The 20218-nt window shown below is 42.2% G+C and overlaps 1 protein-coding gene across 6 annotated transcripts in view; it reads left to right on the top strand.

Moving 5' to 3' along the window:
• Positions 1-16060, top strand: part of GABRR1 (gamma-aminobutyric acid type A receptor subunit rho1) — a 34370-nt gene extending 18310 nt beyond the window's left edge. For all 6 annotated transcript variants that reach the window (XM_048937821.1, XM_048937820.1, XM_048937822.1 and 3 more), the window contains 7 exons: positions 687-754; positions 3218-3441; positions 5782-5864; positions 7042-7182; positions 7561-7713; positions 13567-13763; positions 14461-16060. In XM_048937821.1, the coding sequence (XP_048793778.1) occupies positions 687-754; positions 3218-3441; positions 5782-5864; positions 7042-7182; positions 7561-7713; positions 13567-13763; positions 14461-14748 (1154 nt within the window). In that variant the 3' untranslated portion in view covers positions 14749-16060. The remainder of the gene's footprint in view (positions 1-686; positions 755-3217; positions 3442-5781; positions 5865-7041; positions 7183-7560; positions 7714-13566; positions 13764-14460) is intronic.
• Positions 16061-20218: the final 4158 nt, after the last annotated feature.

Genomic DNA, 20218 nt, shown 5'->3' with positions numbered 1-20218 from the left:
AATACCAACATGTTCAATTAATTTTAAAAGGTTTCAGTTTCACAGCAACCCACTAATGTGAGCATTATTTATCTTGTCAGTTCTCCTGCACTGTAATTGCCAGAGGTATGTGAGGGGCAAGTCAAACTCTGGAGGAAAGAAAAAAAAAAAAAAAGAAAATCCCAATTATGGGATGTGACCTCAGCTCCATGGCACACACCTGAGTCCTGTAGTGTAGTCCTACCCAGCACCTTCCCCTTTCCACAGCCAAGCAGTGAGTGATGTGAAAGCCAAAGATGCAGAGCAGTTTTCAGGGTGGTATTAGCCCGAGAGGTGAGCAGAGAAAGTGATGAAAATTTGGAGTAAATCTCTCACGTGCCCTTAGCTGTACCATCTCTGCTCTCCATGCACATAGGAGCTCTGTGGGCATCTGTATGACAAGCAATAACCTTGAGCATTACAGACTTTTAAATTATGACGGGATGTAGAATGTAACAATAAAAAGAGAAAGTTAGTAAGAGGTCATTCTCACTGCTGAATTTTATTGTTATTAGGAGGTTTTTGTTATGAATTCCAATTGCTTCTACTTCTAATTGTTTTACTGTTGTTTTGTTCCAGACTGAACATTTATTTTCTAAGATGCCAAAACTTTATCTCATCAGGTTTATACTTCCTCAACTTTTGTGTTTTGTTGTTTTTTTTCCTAGGCCCTGCAATTCCTGTAGGGGTGGATGTCCAAGTTGAAAGTCTGGACAGCATTTCTGAGGTGGATATGGTAAGTGTCACAGAAGGGCTGAGGCTGGACTGGACTGTTGGAAACCACCTAGTCCTAAACCTGCTGAGAGTAGGGTGATATAGAGCAGGTTGCTTGGGGCTCTGGCTTTTGGATTTGAATTCCTCCTTGGATGGAGACTCCTGTCTCCTGGGCACTTTGTTTGAAGTGAATCTGCTGGCAATTACTTCTACTGACCTCATCTTTTCATCCCTCTAAATATCTTAAAGCAAAAGGAATGAAAGTTAATCTGACATTTTCTTTTCTCTAAGAAAGACAAAGTGATAGAACACTGCCAAAACTGCCCCAAAGGATTTGGGTTGTTACATTTTCTTGAGAAGTGATAGCATGTAAAAGCTCCGAGGAGACCAATTACTGTGTTAGGCTTAGGGTGCTCTGATATATTGCTGGTAAGATTTCACTTTGGCCATGCTCTGAAGTGATCAGGGGAGAGGTTGGTCCCAGCCAGAATCTGTCCTGAGAACTACCCTGGTGAGAGCATACTTGTCATGTGGCAGCAACACCATGAGAACAGAAATACCCAACATTTCAATGTCCCCTCACTTCAGAGGAAGGCTTAACCCTTTCAGTGAGCTTCCCATCTCACTGGGAAGTGTGTAGTTGTAAGAAGGCAAGAGTTTTCAGAGGACAGAAGTTTCCTCAGAGCCCACTTTTGGCTCAGCATCAGTTGTGCCACCCCTACTGTGTGGTGTAAGGCTTTGTGAGTCCATCCTGAACCTCCATGTTGATGCTGAAGTAGTATTTCAGGAGCACACAGGTCTGGTGCTGCCACACTGCACAGGCTGATTTCATTACTGAGTCTCTGTCCTTCTTATGCTACCATATAATTGGTAAGGTGGAAACAGTTTTCAAATGTTGTTTAAGCGCTCTGGATTCTGCTGGAGGGGCTTTCATCATCATAAAATGCTGCTGAAAGTAAGGCATGATCTCTGCATGAGATTTTCCATGGGAATATTTGACATGCAGACGTGACACAACAACAGCCCACACCAAAGAGCAGGAGCACAGAAGGAGAATGGGAGATAGCCCTGTAACCAACTCGCCCTGTTAAAGCATTTCGAGGGTCTCTAAGCAGCTATGCTTTAGCTTTGGAAGGAAAAAAAATCACACCCCATTTATAAAATATTTTCAGAACTGTTCTGCTGCTCCAGCAAATGCATTGACCAGCTCTGAAGCTTTCACAGAAAGCTCAGACATCTCCGTACTCTTACGAGCACCCACCTCACCTCCTCCTTGGTTAAGTGAGGAGCACAGTTGTATGGCAGCACAATTGGTGCTGGGCAGCTGCTTTGGGTGCATGTTTCAGCTGTTCCAGTGCCTCACTACCCTCATGGTAAATAACCTTTTCCTAATATTTAATCCAAATCCACTCTCTTAGTTTAAAACCTTTAACCCTTGTCCTATACCATGCTCACTGATATCTACCTGGACATCAAATTGTTGGCCATAACTCTTTGAGTGCCATCATCAGCCAATTCTTTATCCACTGAAGTTGTCCATCTGTCAAATCCATGTCTCTTCAGTGTACAGATAAGGTTCTTGTGTGGGACAGTGTCAAATGCCTTGCACAGGTACAGGTGTTAGATAAACTTCCCTTAGATTAAGGGCAATGTATTATGTTACATTCTAAGATATTGTGCTTATAAAAACTTGTGCATGTATTTTTCATCAGATACATGATCAATTTATTTGAAATAAGTAAAAAGACAAACCCAAGCAGATGCCCTACTGGGATCAGACTCAAAATACAATAGAGTAAAAAGAGTATGATCATACCTTACATCTAGAATGCACAGTATGTGGGCAGAATCATAGAATCATAGAATTGCTCAGGTTGGAAAAGACTTTAAAGATCATCAAGTCCAACCACAACCTAACCATACTACCCTAACTTTAACAACCCTCTGCTCATGTGCCTGAGCACCACATCCGGACTGTTTTTAAGCACATCCAGGGGTGGTGACTGAGCCACCTCCCTGGGGAGCCTAAGGGCAAAATAAAACATTTCATTCAAATACTGAGCATCTCATTTGCTATGCTGGAGGAAGAATTCTCTCTGCAGCACTTCTCTAGCTGTCCAGAATAAGAACATTGCTATAGCAGCTGCAGGAGCAGTTGTTCTCAACTCCAGAAATGCAGCATTGTAGGGATGGCGGGTTAAATTGTTGGTAGTGCTCATTGCTGACAGCTGCCTCTGTGTATCTCCCTTTTGGTCCCTGGAGTGACTCACAGACACCAAAATGAAAATGTTTGATTTCAGAGATAAATTTGCCTCTGGATGAATGGTGTCTGATTTCTGAACACATTAACTCATGTTCCCTGCCATCTTAGAGAGTGGATGTGCCCTCGTGAACAGTGCTTTGTAAGGTGCAGTTTGCACTAGAGAAGAGAAATCATTGCTACGCTGATAAGGCATAGGTTGTGACACAAACCTTTTTGTTGCAGGACTTCACCATGACACTTTATCTGAGGCACTACTGGAAAGATGAGAGATTGTCTTTCCCCAGCACCAACAACCAAAGCATGACATTTGACGGCAGGCTGGTGAAGAAGATCTGGGTCCCTGACATGTTCTTTGTCCACTCCAAACGTTCCTTCATCCATGACACCACCACTGACAATGTCATGCTGCGGGTCCAGCCAGATGGGAAGGTACTTTATAGCCTCAGGTAAAAGTGCATTTGGTCATTGTGAGCCATTAGTGGTATGAGAGAGAGAGCGGTTTAATTGATTCCTGTATTTCATTTCCACATGACTTCACAATAACAAAAATTAAAAATGTGAATGCATTGACTAGCCATTTACATCATGAGGAAGAGGCTCTTCCTTTATCATAAGAAAAATGCTCATATGTTCAGGGAGAACAGCTGGGGGGTTTGGGTAAGCGGAGCGAGAAGTAGGACTGGAGCTTAATTCCTAGGAAGTTTGTGTCCCATCCCTTCCCTTCCCCTTCCCTCTTTTCCATAGCAGTGATCTCAAGTTTCAAACGTAAATCAGATGCCTCACCAAGGAGTTGAACATTACTGACCATAAGACTGAAGATTATTAAAACAGGATTTTTCTTCTTCCTAACTGCTGCTTTCATATGTGGAGATGCTAATTCAGGAGCATCTGTCACTCTCCAAAAGAAACTAATATCAGTGCTGCTTCTTCATGCCTGCAGCTCCATTCAGTTACAAAACAAGTGTTGCCAAATGACCCATAAAAACCTATGAGAGAGGAAATTGCTGTACAATATTCTGATGCAAGAATGTCAACATCAGCTCCATAGCAATGAAATAGCAAAACATGCGATAAATAAGCCAAACAGCAGATAGATAATGTATTCTGAAGGACAAAAAGAAGGAAAATCTGACTGCAGGAGGTCAGTAGCACCAAGAAGCATAGATTTAACTTTAACTAATGATAAGGCTGCAGAACATGTTGCTTGGGATGATTGTGGAGGTCTTTGAGGGCACATTAATAACCTCCAGGAGTGGTGGAGGTAGGGCTGAGCTCTACTCCTCAGCCTGACAAAGTATTTTTCCTTTTACAAAAGGAAACAGTACAAAAAAAGTAAGGCACAAAGTCCTTTGTGGTAACTGTTTGACAGGAATTTTCTTGTTTCTCTGATATTTTTATACTATTTGTTGGGATTCACAGCCTGGATAGTGCTAATCTTATCGTTACTGAAGTTTTTTGTTTCTTCCAGTGTGTTAAACATGGTTCAGGTGTTCTTCATGTCTTTGAAAAGTTTGCTCAGATCTTTGCACAATAACAAAATGACAATAGAATGACATAAAACTCAACTACAGCTACATGCTACACATGATCTACACTGCAAGTGTTTTGGCTATTTAACAATGATGGGGAAGGAATATCAAACTACACAGGTGCTGCCATATACAGACTTACGTTTAACAGGCTACTTTCAACTGGCCTTCATGAAATGGTAGTGAATATCTCGAATAACAGGGTGACAGTTCTTCAGTATTTTATTTATTGGTGACTGCGGGCCGAAGTACTTTATGGTTGGAAGAGAAATATGAATACTTAAAAACAAAGATGTCTTTGCTAACTGAGAGCCTTTTCTGAATGCCTTTGCCTGTACATTTTATTTTTTTCCTTGGTGTCTGCCTTTTTAAAACTCTTACCAGACATCTCTTTTCTTGGAAAGTTCTCTAAACCTCACTGGCACCTAAGCAGTAAATCTGAGCCAAGCAGCTTCACTCTAAGATAAAATCTGGATAGGGAAGCAACATGAACCCAGACATGCATAAGGAGTACTAACATAAGAGGCTGCATCTTGATTTTATCATTATGTGACAGTTGTCTGTCGAGCTTTAATCCTGTTATTATTCATTAATTCTTTCCCCACTGCAATTTATGTTTTTATATTCATTTACTTCCCTAGAGTTCAAGCTAGTGGAGTAAAGACTTACAGATCCTTCCAGTGCAAACACAGATTTCTGCTATTAAAATTGACATAATCAGACTACATTGGGACTGGGGTTTTTGATACGTGAGGTGGAGCATTTCAGTGGTCTTGGATGTGCGTCAGCTCCAGCCCTGACTGGAGGTGAGCCCTCTGCTGGCTGACACCCATGGGCGATCACCGGGCTTTCACTGAGCAGATGGAGGTCATGGTGCATGGAGAAAACTGCCCGCATCCTGCACGGCACTGGGCTTTGACAAACCCAAATTACTCTACTGTGCAAAGAAGCTGTTGAAAGCGCAGATTTCTGCAGAGATCTGACGGCAAAAGGGAAAAAGTGTCCTCTCTCTGTCCTTCCCCGTTTTCAGTACTTGTGTCGCTTGGTAGCAATTTATTACGGCCAAACTCTTTAGCCCCCTTTTTAACACTGGTTTGCTGTGAAGAAAAAATAGCTCTAACTTCACTGGAATGCCTTTAGCTAGATGGAAGGTGTTTATTTCCAGTGACCAAGTAGTCACTCAAAGTCATCTTGCAGCTTTACTATTTTTCAGTCGCACAAAGCCGTTTTTAATGAGGTGGTTTTTATTGTTCCCAGGGTTACAGTAACAGCGATGTGCAACATGGATTTTAGTCGCTTTCCCCTGGACACACAGACGTGCTCCCTGGAGATTGAAAGCTGTAAGTAAGCAGAGCCATAGGGAAGCTGAGTGCTGCACCCTGTGGGGACCTGAATGGTGTTTAATTATATCCAGCAGCAACTGCTACATTCATGAGCAGGGCTCCAACTATAGCCAGAGAACTTCAACACTGAGAAAAATTCTCTGCCTGTAATTTTTATCTAGAATTAGATGGTGTGTACAACAAGGCAGTGTTTGCAAATGCCAGCTGTGAGTGCCGTTTTGCCAGTGTCCCCACAATCCAGCTGGGCTGCTCTGCTGCAGTCCTATCCCCAGAAGGCACTGGGTTACTTGCCCGCAGGTTGCAGGTGTGTAGCAGCACCCACTTCCCCAGCACCACAGCTCTTAACACAGAAACAAATGGCTCTGTGCCCTTCCCATGCTCATCTGCTCATCTGTGGTTTAGGAACCACAATGCAGCCGCCAAGCCGATCACCTTCCCTTGGTGTTTCTTACATCTGTGAGTGACAAACCCAGCTTATACAGAACTGCTTTGTCCCAGGTGTGGTTTACATAAAATAGTCCTGCATTTTGTACAACTACATTTCAAACTTCCAGCTTTTTAAGAGTTGTTTCTTCTCCTTCTTAAGTCTGAAATACACAATTATAATCTTAGTTATATTTGAATAAAGTTATTACAGAATATTTTTTCCTCTCTGTCTGGGAAAGGCTATTATTAAAGCCCATCTGAAAGGATCAACATAACTACATTTCCATATGCATTAAAAAAACTAGACCTGTAATGTTCATATATACATTATAGACAGAAGGTTTACTCAAGAGTTTGTCCTTCTGCACACCTCAGACCACTGATAATAGCTTGTTCCTCCTGTTACCCTCTTTCCTCTTCTTTCCTTTGCTTCTGATTTTAGAATGGTACAATTTCTGATGTGGTGGGTAACCTGATATACTGATTATATCTGATTATATGTGTGAAATGAAGGTAAGAGAAACTAAAATATTTACAGAATGTATCATCAGGACTGAGCACTGTGATCTTGAGCCTGTCCATTCTTTGCTGCAGCCATACCCACCAATGCTGCAGGGGTTCCAGTCAAACAGTGGCACTGTCCCTTTCAGCTGAAGCTCATAGGTAGCCTTGGAAGAGTGTGTGAACACAACTTAGGCTATAGTAGCTGGCTCACTGCACTGCACTGAGGCTTGCTCTGCTTCCCTAGATGCTTACACAGAAGATGACCTCATGCTCTACTGGAAGAATGGAAATGATTCCCTAAAAACGGATGAGAGGATATCGCTGTCCCAGTTCCTGATACAGGAGTTCCACACTACCACAAAACTTGCCTTTTATAGCAGCACAGGTGGGTACTAGAATCCCTAGCAGAGGCCAGGGGAAAGAGCTGCAGACTTATGTTCTTGGCCACTTCATCTTTAGACCTCCATCATCAGATTAGATAGTCTGGAAAGACAATACCTCTTCAAGAGCACACCAAACTTTAATGTGAATTACAACCCCTGAATGTACAGCTTGTATTATCTTCTCTGAAAGATGTGATCCTGAGAGGTGTTGTGAGTATGATAGTTGGTTCAGTAAGGAGCCTCTTCTGTAAACTGCAATGATATGTGATTAATTCTTTTCCTAAAAGCAAATATGGTGCTATTCCCACTGATATAACACCTTATCTGAAAGTAGTTTGGTGGTGGTGTGACTTCTCTTTTTCCTTCTCCCTATTCCACAGGATGGTACAATCGCCTCTACATCAACTTCACCTTGCGTCGACACATCTTCTTCTTCTTGCTCCAAACCTATTTCCCCGCCACTCTCATGGTTATGCTGTCCTGGGTGTCTTTCTGGATTGACCGTCGAGCAGTTCCTGCCAGAGTCCCTTTAGGTAAAAACAATATTGTAGTCAGCACACTTGAAGGCCAGTCGTATGCAATGATGGTTTTGACCACCAAGACAAAATCACCGGTGCTATGCACTGCCTCTGTGTTGTCCCTTCATTGCCTGGTGGCACAGAAATCAGCTGTGACACACATTCTCCCTGTGCTGAGGTCTTACTCTCATCTCTCTCTCCATTTGCCCTGCAGTGCCAAGTGAACTGCCTTTCCTGTTCTGACAAGTGCTAGTTGTATATGTTGCAAATCAGGGAGCAAATGTCAAGCTCTGCTTCTATTGCTGCTAACAGATGCATTGGACATAGAGAAATGAAGTACCAGTATCCTTCAAAGACTTCAGTGAGTAAGAAGGTGGAAAACATTACAGAACAGCTGTGACAACATTTCAGTTTATTGAGCTTTTCTAGCACAGAGTGTGTGGAGGTAAAACAGCAAGCCAAGCTTACTTGTTCAACTTGTTAAATTAAATTACAGTGTAGTGTGAGGGATACAGCATCCCCTTCTGAAACACATTTCAGGCAGATGAAGCCATGTGCCAGAGAAATCACCATGGGAGCACAATTATGTTGTTGACATAAACATTCTGAAGAAGATTATTTGCCCTTTGCAAAATGCCATTTGTATGTTTGCAGACTTGAAGCCCAGGTTTGCTTCCATTTGTTCCAGGGAACACATCTCAGAGTTTTATTTATTGTAAAAATTATGTTCATAGTTGGAGAGGAAATATTAATAACAGATACGGCAACAGGCCACATGTCTGCTTAGAATCACTATCCATTGCCATGAATCATAATTCAGCAGGAACGAAAAGTTTTGTGCCATGGCTTTTTGAGACAAAGGCACTGAGTTTAGGAGAACTTTTCTGAATGCTCCTGTGAATTCAGTCCTTTATGGTTATTCATCATATAAACATAGAAACATAAAATTGTGGAGTCATATAATCATAGAATGGATTGGATTGGAAGGATCTTATAATTTAGCTCCACCCCTTCACCTTTCCGAGCAGAGCTGCCACCCACCAGATCAGTCTGCCCAGAGTCCCATTCAATCTGACCTTGAACCCTTCCAGGGATGGTGCATCCACAGTTTCTCCAGGCAACTTGTTCTTGTGCTTCATTTCCCCAGAGAGGAATTCTTACACTCTAAGAGTTTCATTCTAATATCTAATCTGAATGTACCCTATTTTAGTTAAAACTCTTCCCTCTTGCTCTGTCACTATCAGACCATGAAAAAGGCCATCCCAGTCTTTCCTGTAGGCCTCCTCTAGGTACTGGAAGGCCACTTTAAGGTCTCCTTGGAGCTCTCTCTTCTCCAGGCTGAACAATCCCAATTCTCTCAGCCTCTCTTCACAAGAGAGGAGCTCCTGTCTTCTGGTCATCCTTATGGCCTTTCTCTGGACTCACTCTAACAGCTTCATGTCCTTCTAATGCTGAGGACATCCAAAGCTGTACACATTACTCCAGATGGAGTCTCATGAGAGTGTAGTAGAGAGAACCCCTTCCCTTGTTGTGCTTGCTGCAACTCTTTTGATGCAGCCCAGTATTACCGTTGGCTTTCTGGGTTGCAAACACACTGTCATGAGTAGATTTTTGCGTAGGTTTGATTTATTAGCAATTTAGGACTTATTAATATTTTTATATAAATCACAAGTTAGATCGTATGATCCTTGACATCACTTTATCCATACTTTATCATCAGCCAGTTTAAAACCATCATTCAACAGACACTGCTACAATTGAAAGTGTGACTTGGTTAAAGATTCAAGAATAGCGTGGGTGATGTGAGGCTTATTGCAGGGTAGTGGGGGGTTCTAAACTCTGTTGCACACCCGAAGATTTCCCCCTTGGAGAACTACTCACCCTTCTTTCTCACTGGTTTTTGTCAGTGAATGAGCTTCAATCCTGGAGGGGTCTGTCCTAAGAGGTATCCCAGCTCAGAGGGACATTAAGTATCACAGTCCAGTGTGACCCTGGAGAGCTCAAGGGGCTCTTTGCTTAGGACCTCCGTTTATAGGTCCACAAGTTGACTGTCTTCATTCAGTGACATTTCATTCTGGACACAAGGCAGCTGAGATCATTCTGGAACATTCCACCAGCCGAACAATTCCAATCCTTCCCAGACCATCCAGATCTGGTACATTATAGACTGGACTACAATCCAGGCAGCAGGTATTGCGGGTGGCTGATCATTCTATCTTCCTGCTCTTGTAATGAAGGCAGGAGCACAGTGCTGCCTTATCCTGAGATCACAGGCGGGTAGGGGGCTGCACCAACACAATCCACCCCATGGCTGAAGTCAATTGTTCTCTCCTGAGAGTGGTGGTGTGGTCACCTCCTTATGCTAATCACCTGGCATAGGACATGCTCAGGATTGGTGAACAAGTTGGTTTGATTGTAGAGATATTAACATGCAAGAGTGGTTCAGCTCATTTAGGAGACAACAATCCATCGTGGTCACCTACAGTCCAAGTTCAGAAATTTGTGGAGATAGAATTTTCTTATCCTTTACAGTAGCAGATGTTGTTGTACTAAATTTAGTAATGCACATTTTTAATGTAAATAATAACTTCCCACTATGGTGAGTCCAGAGGCAAGCTACAAAAAAAAAAAAAAAAAAAAGAAAAAAAAAAGAGAGTTTGATTTAGACTTCACTTCCATATTCCCATTATACTCAACACAGGCATGGGTTCATAGCCCCTCCCACGCTGTCTGATCACAGGTTAGGAAAAGTAACATTACTAATGTCTGGAATGACATAAACACCACACTTTTGTCATCCTGAGGAGTGCTGGAAGAGAAAATAAAGACTTGTTCTAGTGGGGAGATTCCAAAATGGTTACCTACCCCATTAAAAAGTAATAAAATCTATTGTGCACTACTTGTATGTTTTGCATCACTAACTTCTCGTTCCTGGCTGCAATGGTGTTGATTATTTTCTTGATTTATTTGATCAACTACCCAAATGAAAGGTAAAAGGACTTTTGTCTATACAGAGTATCACTGTTCTCTCTTTAAAAGCAGTTAAATTGGTTGCACTGCTGCTGCTATCCTCATCCTTTGAGGGGCTGTTCCTCCAGTTGCTGTGTAATATTATGTTGGTGCAATTTCACATCTCTTGGGGGTGAAACTGTTCAAAATTCAGCATGTACAGCACACATGGTTGTAAGGGAAAGAGATAGCTTGCTATTTTTCCAAATCAAATGATTTAAAAAATTCCACCGTGTGTCACTACAGAAATTGAGTGCTGTGGTACGCTAATAATTCTGAATTAGAAAGTACAGGGACTGTGAGAAACACAGGCACTGTAATTGTGTGCATGACCCTGTTCTTACCAGGGTCAGAGATTGATGTTTGAGCTGAAGGACCTGGTGCCAAAGTTGGCTGTTTAAAACATTGAAATCAGTAATATTTTTCATGGCAGTTTAAAATTGCAAGCAAATAGTCAACATGTGCTTCTTGTCTGGAAGCAATAAATTGGCCATGGCAGCCTGGCAAATAACATGCACTCCATTCAAACCACTCATTTTAACTCTTTACCATCCAGATCTCATGCTCAGCTTCTTGGCATCTGGTTGTTTTCCTGTTAACATTTGTTCTGCTGTATTTATTAAAAAGACTTCACCAATTTTTCTTGAGGAACAGTTGGAATTAATATATATGCATGTACCCATACACATACATATATAGATACATGTGGAAATAGACTATTATTACTTACTTATGGATAAGCTTTTGCTCCAGCAGGAAGGCCCTATGCATTCTGTGCACAAATTTTTCTTACTTCTGGCCTTCCAATTCCTCCCTAAGCGGGGCAAAGGAGTTTGCTCCTCTCTGGGCCTGGCACCAGGGGAGTTAAAATGTACTCCTTTCCTTCACTGCTACCTCATTTTTGGAATGTCTCAGACTCCAAATAATACTAGTAAGTAGACAGTGCATCACTGCTCTGGGAATGCCTAGGGTTAATGCTGTTTTTCATAACTCATTTCTCTGTTCTTGAAGTTTTGTTTGCAGAGCTTTAGATTTATTTCCCTTTAACTTAGTTTCTATTCCATGTTTCATGGGTCTCAGTTTATAGCCTCCTCTCCAGGGCCTCAGGGCTGACATGTCATCCCAGCCCATTTCACAGCCATAGTTATCAATACTGTATATTAATTCTGCTCATGCAGGAAATTGAGAGCACTATGAACATTACTGTCTTGTTTTTTGTTACATTCTGTGTCGCATCTGATTTTATTCTGATTTTCAATTAGGTAGAATTTTAGAACTCCTGAGACTCCTCTCATCTGTCATTTTCACATTGTGAAATTTACTGTAGCAAACAATATCCTCACAGTATTCAGTAGAGTGGAGTAAATCATCTTGAGAGTGAGCTCACACAACATGTTCAGGACAACCAGGGGATCAGGCTCAGCCAGCACAGGTTCCTGAAGGGCAGGTCCTACTTGATCAATATCATCTCCTGCAACCAGGTGATCCGCCTGGTGGTTGAGAGAAAGGCTGTGGATGTAACTTACCTAGACTTTAGCAAAGCCTTTGACTTTGTCTCCCACAGCATTCTCCTACAGAAGTTGGCAGCCCATGGGCTGGACAGGTACACTCTTTGCTGGGTAAAGAACTGGCTGGAAGGCCAGGTTCAGAGAGTGGTGGTGAATGGAGTTAAGACATGAGTGGTGATCTTAAGGGGTTGGTAGAGGGGCCTGTCCTGTTTTATCCTGTATGAGGGCATTAAGTGCACCCTCAGTAAGTTCTCAGGTGACACGAAGTTGGGAGGAAGCATCAATCTGCCTGAGAGAAGGAAGGCTCTTCAGAGGGCTCTGGACAGGCTGGGCTGAGGCCAATTGTATGAGCTTTAACAAGACCAAATGCTGGGTCCTGCACTTTCATCACAGCAACCCCATGCATAGACATAGAGCAGAATGGCTGGAAAGTTGTGTGGAAGAAAAGAATCTGGGTGTGTTAGTTTACAGTTGGCTGAACAGGACCAGGTGGCCAAGAAAGCCAACAGCACCTTGGCAACGTATCAGAAATAGTGCAGCCAGCAGAAGCAGAGTGATTGTCCTTCTGTACTTGGCATTGCAGGGACACCATCTTGAGTACTGTGTTCAGTTTTGGGCCCCTCACTACAAGAAAGACATTGAGATATAGGACTTAGATTAGCAGATATTTCCTTGTTGCTTCCTAAAGCATCTGTGTTCCCTGGCTCTTCTTTGTCAGACAGAAAGAAGTACATCTCTTTGCACTTGTAAAATATGTCATTCCAACTTTCAAGGGAATCATTAACATGCCATAATTAGCCCCTGTGATAGGAGGAGCCTGGATAACACTAAACTATGGGGGCTCAGCTCTTCCTGGTAGGTTCATAGCACCTACCTGCAGGGTAATGCATGACAGCATTGCCCTGTGGGCCACATTAGTCCCTGAGAGGAAGACACACACCAAGCATGGGAGCTGACTGGTGACTTCCCATGAAGCAGGACTTTCTGGGGCAGATGGAACACACAAGCCTTGGGGAACCTGGTGGAAGCAGCAGCTGGAGGAGCTGAACAACAAGCTGTGATATTTGTGCTTTTCACAGGACTGCCCTCCACCTGGTAATAGGACACAGGTAGTGCAGGCTCAAAGCTCTGCTGCCTACCATAGGATGGAGGTAGTGGTGTGGTGGACAATCAGAATTAGAGCTGTTCTCACAGAAAATACGAGAAACCCAAGTAAGAAAGACCTTCCTTGGGCAGTGAAACCCCCACACTAATGTGAAAAAGTCAGCTTGGATGTCAGGAAAAGGTAATTTGTGAAGAAGAGTTTAGGTTGACCAAACCTTACAGGATCACTCTGCTGCTGTGTTCCCAGGGATCACCACTGTGCTGACCATGTCTACGATCATCACTGGGGTGAACGCCTCCATGCCCCGCGTTTCCTACATCAAAGCAGTGGACATTTACCTGTGGGTCAGTTTTGTGTTCGTCTTCCTCTCAGTGCTGGAATATGCAGCAGTGAATTACCTGACCACAGTGCAAGAGAGAAAGGAGAGGAAACTCCGGGATAAGGTGAGTTTTGTCTTCTCTGATACTGTTTTATGCCACTGAGAAAAAGTGAGGCAAACGTCTAGAAGTGTGCAGAAGTTTAAACCTGCAATGTGTTGCTCTTGGATGCCCTGAGAAAATACAGTGGGGGCAAGAAGACACCTGCAATGAAGCATTCCTGGTTATAAAGATTTGCTACAGATAACCAGCATCTCAGTTAGCCGTTTGTTCTTCAAGATCTGAGGGCATTATATCCCTCCACACATAGCCCTAGACTTATACACAATGGTCTGATTTCCCCCTTTTGCCTTCATTACCTCAAATTGTAACTGCCCAAAATTTCAGCCTAGGCTCTTTTCTTCAAATGGGGCAAACCTGATACACTTCTCCTTGGAGCTCCCCTCTGCCACCTTCTCTGAATTTCTCAGTTTCTAAGTAGAGGTCGCTGTACTGTTTTATTTTTGTCCTGGTACTCATGCTTAAACCAAAGGAACTTTCCCACAGACAGCCTCGCTCTCTCTGTGATTACGTTGTGTCCAGCAGATGTGAAATAACAGAAGCCAAAAGCTGCTGCCCATTCCACTGCCTCGTTGTCCTTTCTATACTCCCTCCATCTCACTTCCCCAGGCTTGTCTCCTCTCTGCTTTCATAAGGAGTAAAGGGCTGTCCTTGCATATCTGAACATAACTCCAGAATGCTCTTCCCTTGCCTGTGCCCACAGCTCCCCTGTGCGTGCAGCCTTCCTCAGCCCCGGCCCATGATGATGGACGGCAGCTACAACGACGGTGACGTGAATGAGTTGGGGCACTACGTGTCCGAGAACGGAGACAAGCAGGACAGAATGATGGTGCAGCTGGCACTGGGGTCTGAGAGGGGCTCGGGCAGGAGGAAAAACCAGAGATACGTCAGCATGCGGATCGACACCCACGCCATCGACAAGTACTCCAGGATAATTTTCCCTGGCGCATACATTCTATTTAACTTGATATACTGGTCCATTTTTTCATAAACATACGTAACTTCTGTAGTCACAGTGTATTGCGGCAGGATATCAGAGTACTGTCTCATAGGCTAACAAAATGAACATAGAGAATTAATTTGAAGATTGATTTTTTTTCAGGATTTCAATTTATTTTTTACTAGGTGCAACTCATCCGTGGCATAAATAACTGTGCAAATTTCACGTTTCAAATAAATATAGGATATACAATCTAAAACTTCATACATATTTAAAGCTGTGCTATGCTCCTTCTTGTGCCTCACAGGCCACTGTAATCTACTTCAATGAGTGACACTAATTGCCAGCTGCTTATATATGGCACAATTTCCATTTCGTGACCCCAAATCCCAGTTCTCTCAGTGTTTGAGCCCATGCCTGCATCTCTGAACTCAGCAGACAGACAGCATTTAGCACCGATAAGTACAAAAGATATGCAAACACTTGTGTGCTTGCAGGATGAGGTCAGAAGCAGCTTTTGCAAAAAAAGAATGTCCAATAGTGGGAAACACTTCAGCAAAACTATTGATGGCCAAAGGCGGCTTTCACTGCTCCATGCACACTGTGCTGGCAGTGCTGCACTGACAGATCCAAGCAGCAATACCTTTCACACTTGTGCTGTCTCAATTGTACTTAAAAACAATGAAGTATTTCCAAGCTGTATTGATTAACCTTTTAAAACATAACTTGCAGTGTACATTTACCAAGGAATCCATCAGTCTGAACAAAAGTTGGACTTTCCATGATGCCAAATCCTCTGGGAAACACAGGACCTCTCCTTGGAGCTGCTTATTTGGGTCAATGGGAGTTTTGCTTGAGTTTCCTAGGAGAGGGAAAAGATTTCTCTACAGAGCAATCCAGTGAAGACAAGTGGATGTCTACAAAAAAGAATACAATCACTGTAGGAGAAGCCACTTCTTGCTGAGGCAGCCTTGGTGCTACTGGTTGGTACAGGAGAGCTCTCTGCAGCCTGAATGCCAAGAACTGCTGCAGCTGGTGAAGTCCTGCCCCTGCCAAAGCCTTTGGTGAGTGCAGGCAGTTCCAGAAGAAGCCTGTTCTATCCATTTTTAATGAAAGGCCAGCAGAAAAGTGTTCAGCAGGTGACGAAGCAGATGCAGTGACTGCTAATGTAAAATTACCATGCCAAAAGCTTTGGAATGAAGTGGAAAGGAGTTCTGCCGACCCAGGTCCAATTGAACAACTCTGCTTCTCCCTGGCACCTCACAGCCTTCCAGGTCCTCAGAGCAGGCACAGAACCATCCAGGGCAGGACAAGATGACAAGGCTGGCACAGGGGGCACTCAGTACTCACCTCAGTTCCTACTTGACATCACAGCTTCAGAAGAGCAGCCAGCCAGCATAAATTCTGCATCTGTTCAGTGCAAAATCTGTAGCACATAAGTAGTAAAATATTTCAGGAAATTAGTTCAGAATAGGTTGAACACATACAGGGGCCTTCGAGGTAAAGTAGCACTGAAGCTATCTCAGAAAATCAGTCACTGAGTTGGTCTGCTGCCACATCACCCACATGCACAGATAACTGAGGTGTGGCACTAACAGGACTTTAAGCACGTGCATGCTTTGCACACTACCATGGAATTCTACAGGTACACATTTCAGGTGTCCTACTGAACAACACCATTCTTCACATGGTGGATGCTGTTGTCTTTCACAGGTGTAACTGCTCTGAAAACGAGGCTAAAACAGTGGTGTTTCCAGAAGGAACATGAATCTTCCTATATGAAACCTGCCCTGGACTACATGCATTATACATGCATGTAGTATACATGCATTATACTTGCAGCACAGACATTACAGCTATTTGAACACTGCTGGCTGCTGCTTCAATTTCGTAGGTAAATAAATATCATGTACAAGTACTCAATGCTTCTTATAACTGCCGGAATCTTGAAATGCAAAATGGACCTGCACTGCCTCTACGTGCCACTGCAACCACAAGAACTACAATTACTGAAAGACAAACTCAGCCACCATGAGATAGCTTTGTTACAGAGACTTTTCTTCATATACATATAACAGCTTCTTCTTACCATACCATACTTCTATCCACTGAGGTTGTTGTTCCCCCCCCCCTCCCAAAGATTAAAAAACATGTATTAAAATGTAACATCTTAATTGGATGAAAGATCACTGCGGTAGAAGCACCAGGACTGCCTGCACTCCTTCATTCCAAAGGCACCTTTCCTCACAGAGTGCTCCAAGACTTCTTGGGAACTGCTCACACAGGGACACATTTAGATCCTCACTAATGTTAAGAACTCATTTTCTCCCACAATTCTAAGAACAGCACAGACAGGAGCAGCAGATACTGTGGTAAGCTACCCAGCTTTGTAAGCCTACACAGTGTAATTTGCTTCAGTATTAGACCATTGTAGGACCATTAACCAGAAAATTAAGGAAGATTTTGGAGATACAAATGGGAGCTGGACTTTCAGATTCCTCAGCTTCCAAGGGAAGACTGGTTTCTAACTCTCCATGAGATTCTGAAAGCTTCCCTCCCATGGTGTCCTAAACAGATTCTGCAACCTCTGCGTCTGGATTCACATTGTGAAATGACTTGTGTTCTATTTTGGAAACTCTAGTGCCTTTTCAGTCTTATGTAAATGTGTATATAGATGCATTGTATAAGAACAGGATATGTCATATACAGCCAGTGTTTGCTATTAAGGACTACAATCATTAAACATACTTCATACACAGTAACTACTTCTCACCTTCCAGTGGTTTGTATCCAAACATCAACGCTCTGCTCCCTCTCATTTCCACTATAAATCAGAGTAGTTTCTTGGTTTTGGTTCTAGAAATGCTCATCATCAAAACCACAACTCCATACTTATATAGCACTGTGTTTCCCAAATTCAAATGAGTGATCTCCATGAGTTTATATCCACACAAAAGATCTTTTTGCTCTGGATCTGATCAAGTCAAATACCATCTGACTTTAAAACCCCCCAGCACCAGAGAGCCCCAGGATTTTACAGTCACAGCTCTGTGACTGTGCACAAGCCTTAAATCTCAGAATCAGAGTAGACAGCATTTAGATTCCTCCCCGAGAATGTTTGGATTTAATAGTTCTCACTTTCTTGCCTAGGGTGTTTCTTTACGATACGAATAAGACCATTTTTCAGAGGCAAACCCAAAACCCCCTCTGGGATGGTGCTGTTTTTAGAAGTTGAAGTCTACCACTGGTCTGGGTGGTTCTGGTTAGACAAATTCTGCTTAGGAGAGCGTCCAGTTTAAAAGCTTTGGAGACTGAAGCCTTTAATAGTCTTTAAGGATGTTGCTAAGTTCTGAAAAGGTGAAGGAGCAAAAAGGAAAATTTCAGTCAGAAACAGCTAGAAAAACAAATAGGCATAAAGAAAAACATTCTCTTTTCTAGTAAAAGGATATTCACATAACAATCAAATAACTAGGTTTCAGTTTCCTGTCTCTCATGCCTGGCCAAATCATCCTCGATACAGAACAGAGCTCAACTCCCTGCAATCCCTGCAGGATACAGAGAGAGCTCCGGAATCACCTTAACAGGCTTCAGAAACTGCTTACAATACTTCATCTATATTCATCTATTATTTCTTGAAGCAAAGAATTATATAAAGATTATATCCCTCAGCAAAGGTAATTTTCAAGTGAGTTTTACCTCCATCCCATCTTCTCTCAAACCCAAAGCCTTGGTTTACATAAACACTACTTGGTGTTGAATGTACGTAGCACCACTCTAAGTCATAAAACAACCACATACCAAAACCAATCAGTCATACATAGAGCCCATGCAAAGAGTAACTTCCAGAGCTATTTGTTAGCAAAATCTTTGCAAAAAATCTAGACAGTCACACAGCTACTCGCCTCCAATTAGAAGGATTTGCAATACTTGATTCTTGTAAGAACAGTGCCTCCTCCAAACTAGTTTTATGAGCTTTGAAATATTTTTGCTGAAAACAAAACACACAGATCAGTGTAACAGTAAATTTCTTACCTTAAATCTCAAACTACTTTTGTTCTGAACCTTTACAACAAACGTTTTGAGATAAACCAGGATCAATTTGCCTGAGGAAACTGAGACTTCCAGGATGCAGATGAAGCCAAACTAACTTGACCCAGCAGTGATGACTGCCCCACTTCAAGCTGATGGCTGGACAGGGACTGCCTGAGTTCCTTCTGGAATACCCTGCCAATTCTACAGGTCTAATAAGTTTTAACAGTTGAAGCAGCCTGAAGATGATAAAAACTACTATTAAATATTGTATTTGAAAAGCACTATGCCCTGCAAAAGAACTGCTCACTGGCAGACCAAAATGGAAACGGAGAGTTCAAAACCTCTTGCTCTTGCATAATTATATCAAACTAGGAAAAAAAAGCACAGTTTACAAATGAACTCACACAGCATCCCAATATAAATCAGTAGACAAAAAATTCAGTCACAATTGTGATCGATATAAATTCATCTTTAATCAGTACTTTGAGCAGTTTTATTCTCACTCCAGTGATGATTACAACAGAACTAAGATGTGCTTTTATTACTGAGAAGTATAAATGATCTCGGACATGATGCAATGAACAGCCAGCTAGTTGGACAAGTACTGAGAAGACAATAACTCACATCAGCTTGCACAACAATGCAGTACATTCTTTCCATTGGGATTTTGCCACTCCATCTCAAAAACAGCAATGAAAAACAAGAAATGCAGAGGGAGTAAAAAATTTAACCAATTACTCTGTGTTTTTTTAATTATTTTGGTTTTCTTTTAAAGCAGAAAATTAATTTGGAAATTAATAACAATAAAATTCTGATTAGCCTTCTAGAATTTAAGATTTAAGAGACTCGTGCTGTTAAAAGCAATGTTTCCAAAATTGTTTTAGGTATACAGACTTCCTGATTTCTCAGAAGCTTACTACTATGCTTAAGAAAACGTTAGCTAATAAGCTGCTTTTTGCTCAGCCTATCCATCAGCTCAGTATCTTGCATCTGACAAAAAATTAGTTCCTCTCCTGTGTATTCACATGATAGTTTAAGGAATCAACTGAAAAATCATAGTGGGTCTTCGCACAGATTATCCCTCAAATAAAATCTGTCACAAATGCCTGCAGGAAGTCAAATAAGGATAAAAGAAACCAAATGCTTCACAGAAATGACAACTGACAAGATTTAACAGATCTGATGCTTGGGATACAGGACAAAACAGGTTTGAGAAATCAGCTCCTTCACAAGAAATTGTCAGTGCAAGCTTCTCAAAACTTACAATCAGAGTCGGCACTCAGCAAGTTTAAAGTTACCTTCACTTGATGTTCCACAGTATCACACTTGCATTCTCCTAAAAAACAGTTTCACTGCTTTTGCTGTATACATTCATTAGATCAGGCTAATGCAATGTTTCATAAGCATTTGTTTTGTCTGGAGTAGAACTTTAACAATACAAACTAGTGCTAGACAGAAACACTCAGCTGCTTATTGTTGATTGTTCATG

Source organism: Lagopus muta, chromosome 2, assembly GCF_023343835.1.
Source record: "Lagopus muta isolate bLagMut1 chromosome 2, bLagMut1 primary, whole genome shotgun sequence".
NCBI lineage: Eukaryota > Metazoa > Chordata > Aves > Galliformes > Phasianidae > Lagopus > Lagopus muta.
This window is presented reverse-complemented; position numbering and strand designations above follow the sequence as displayed.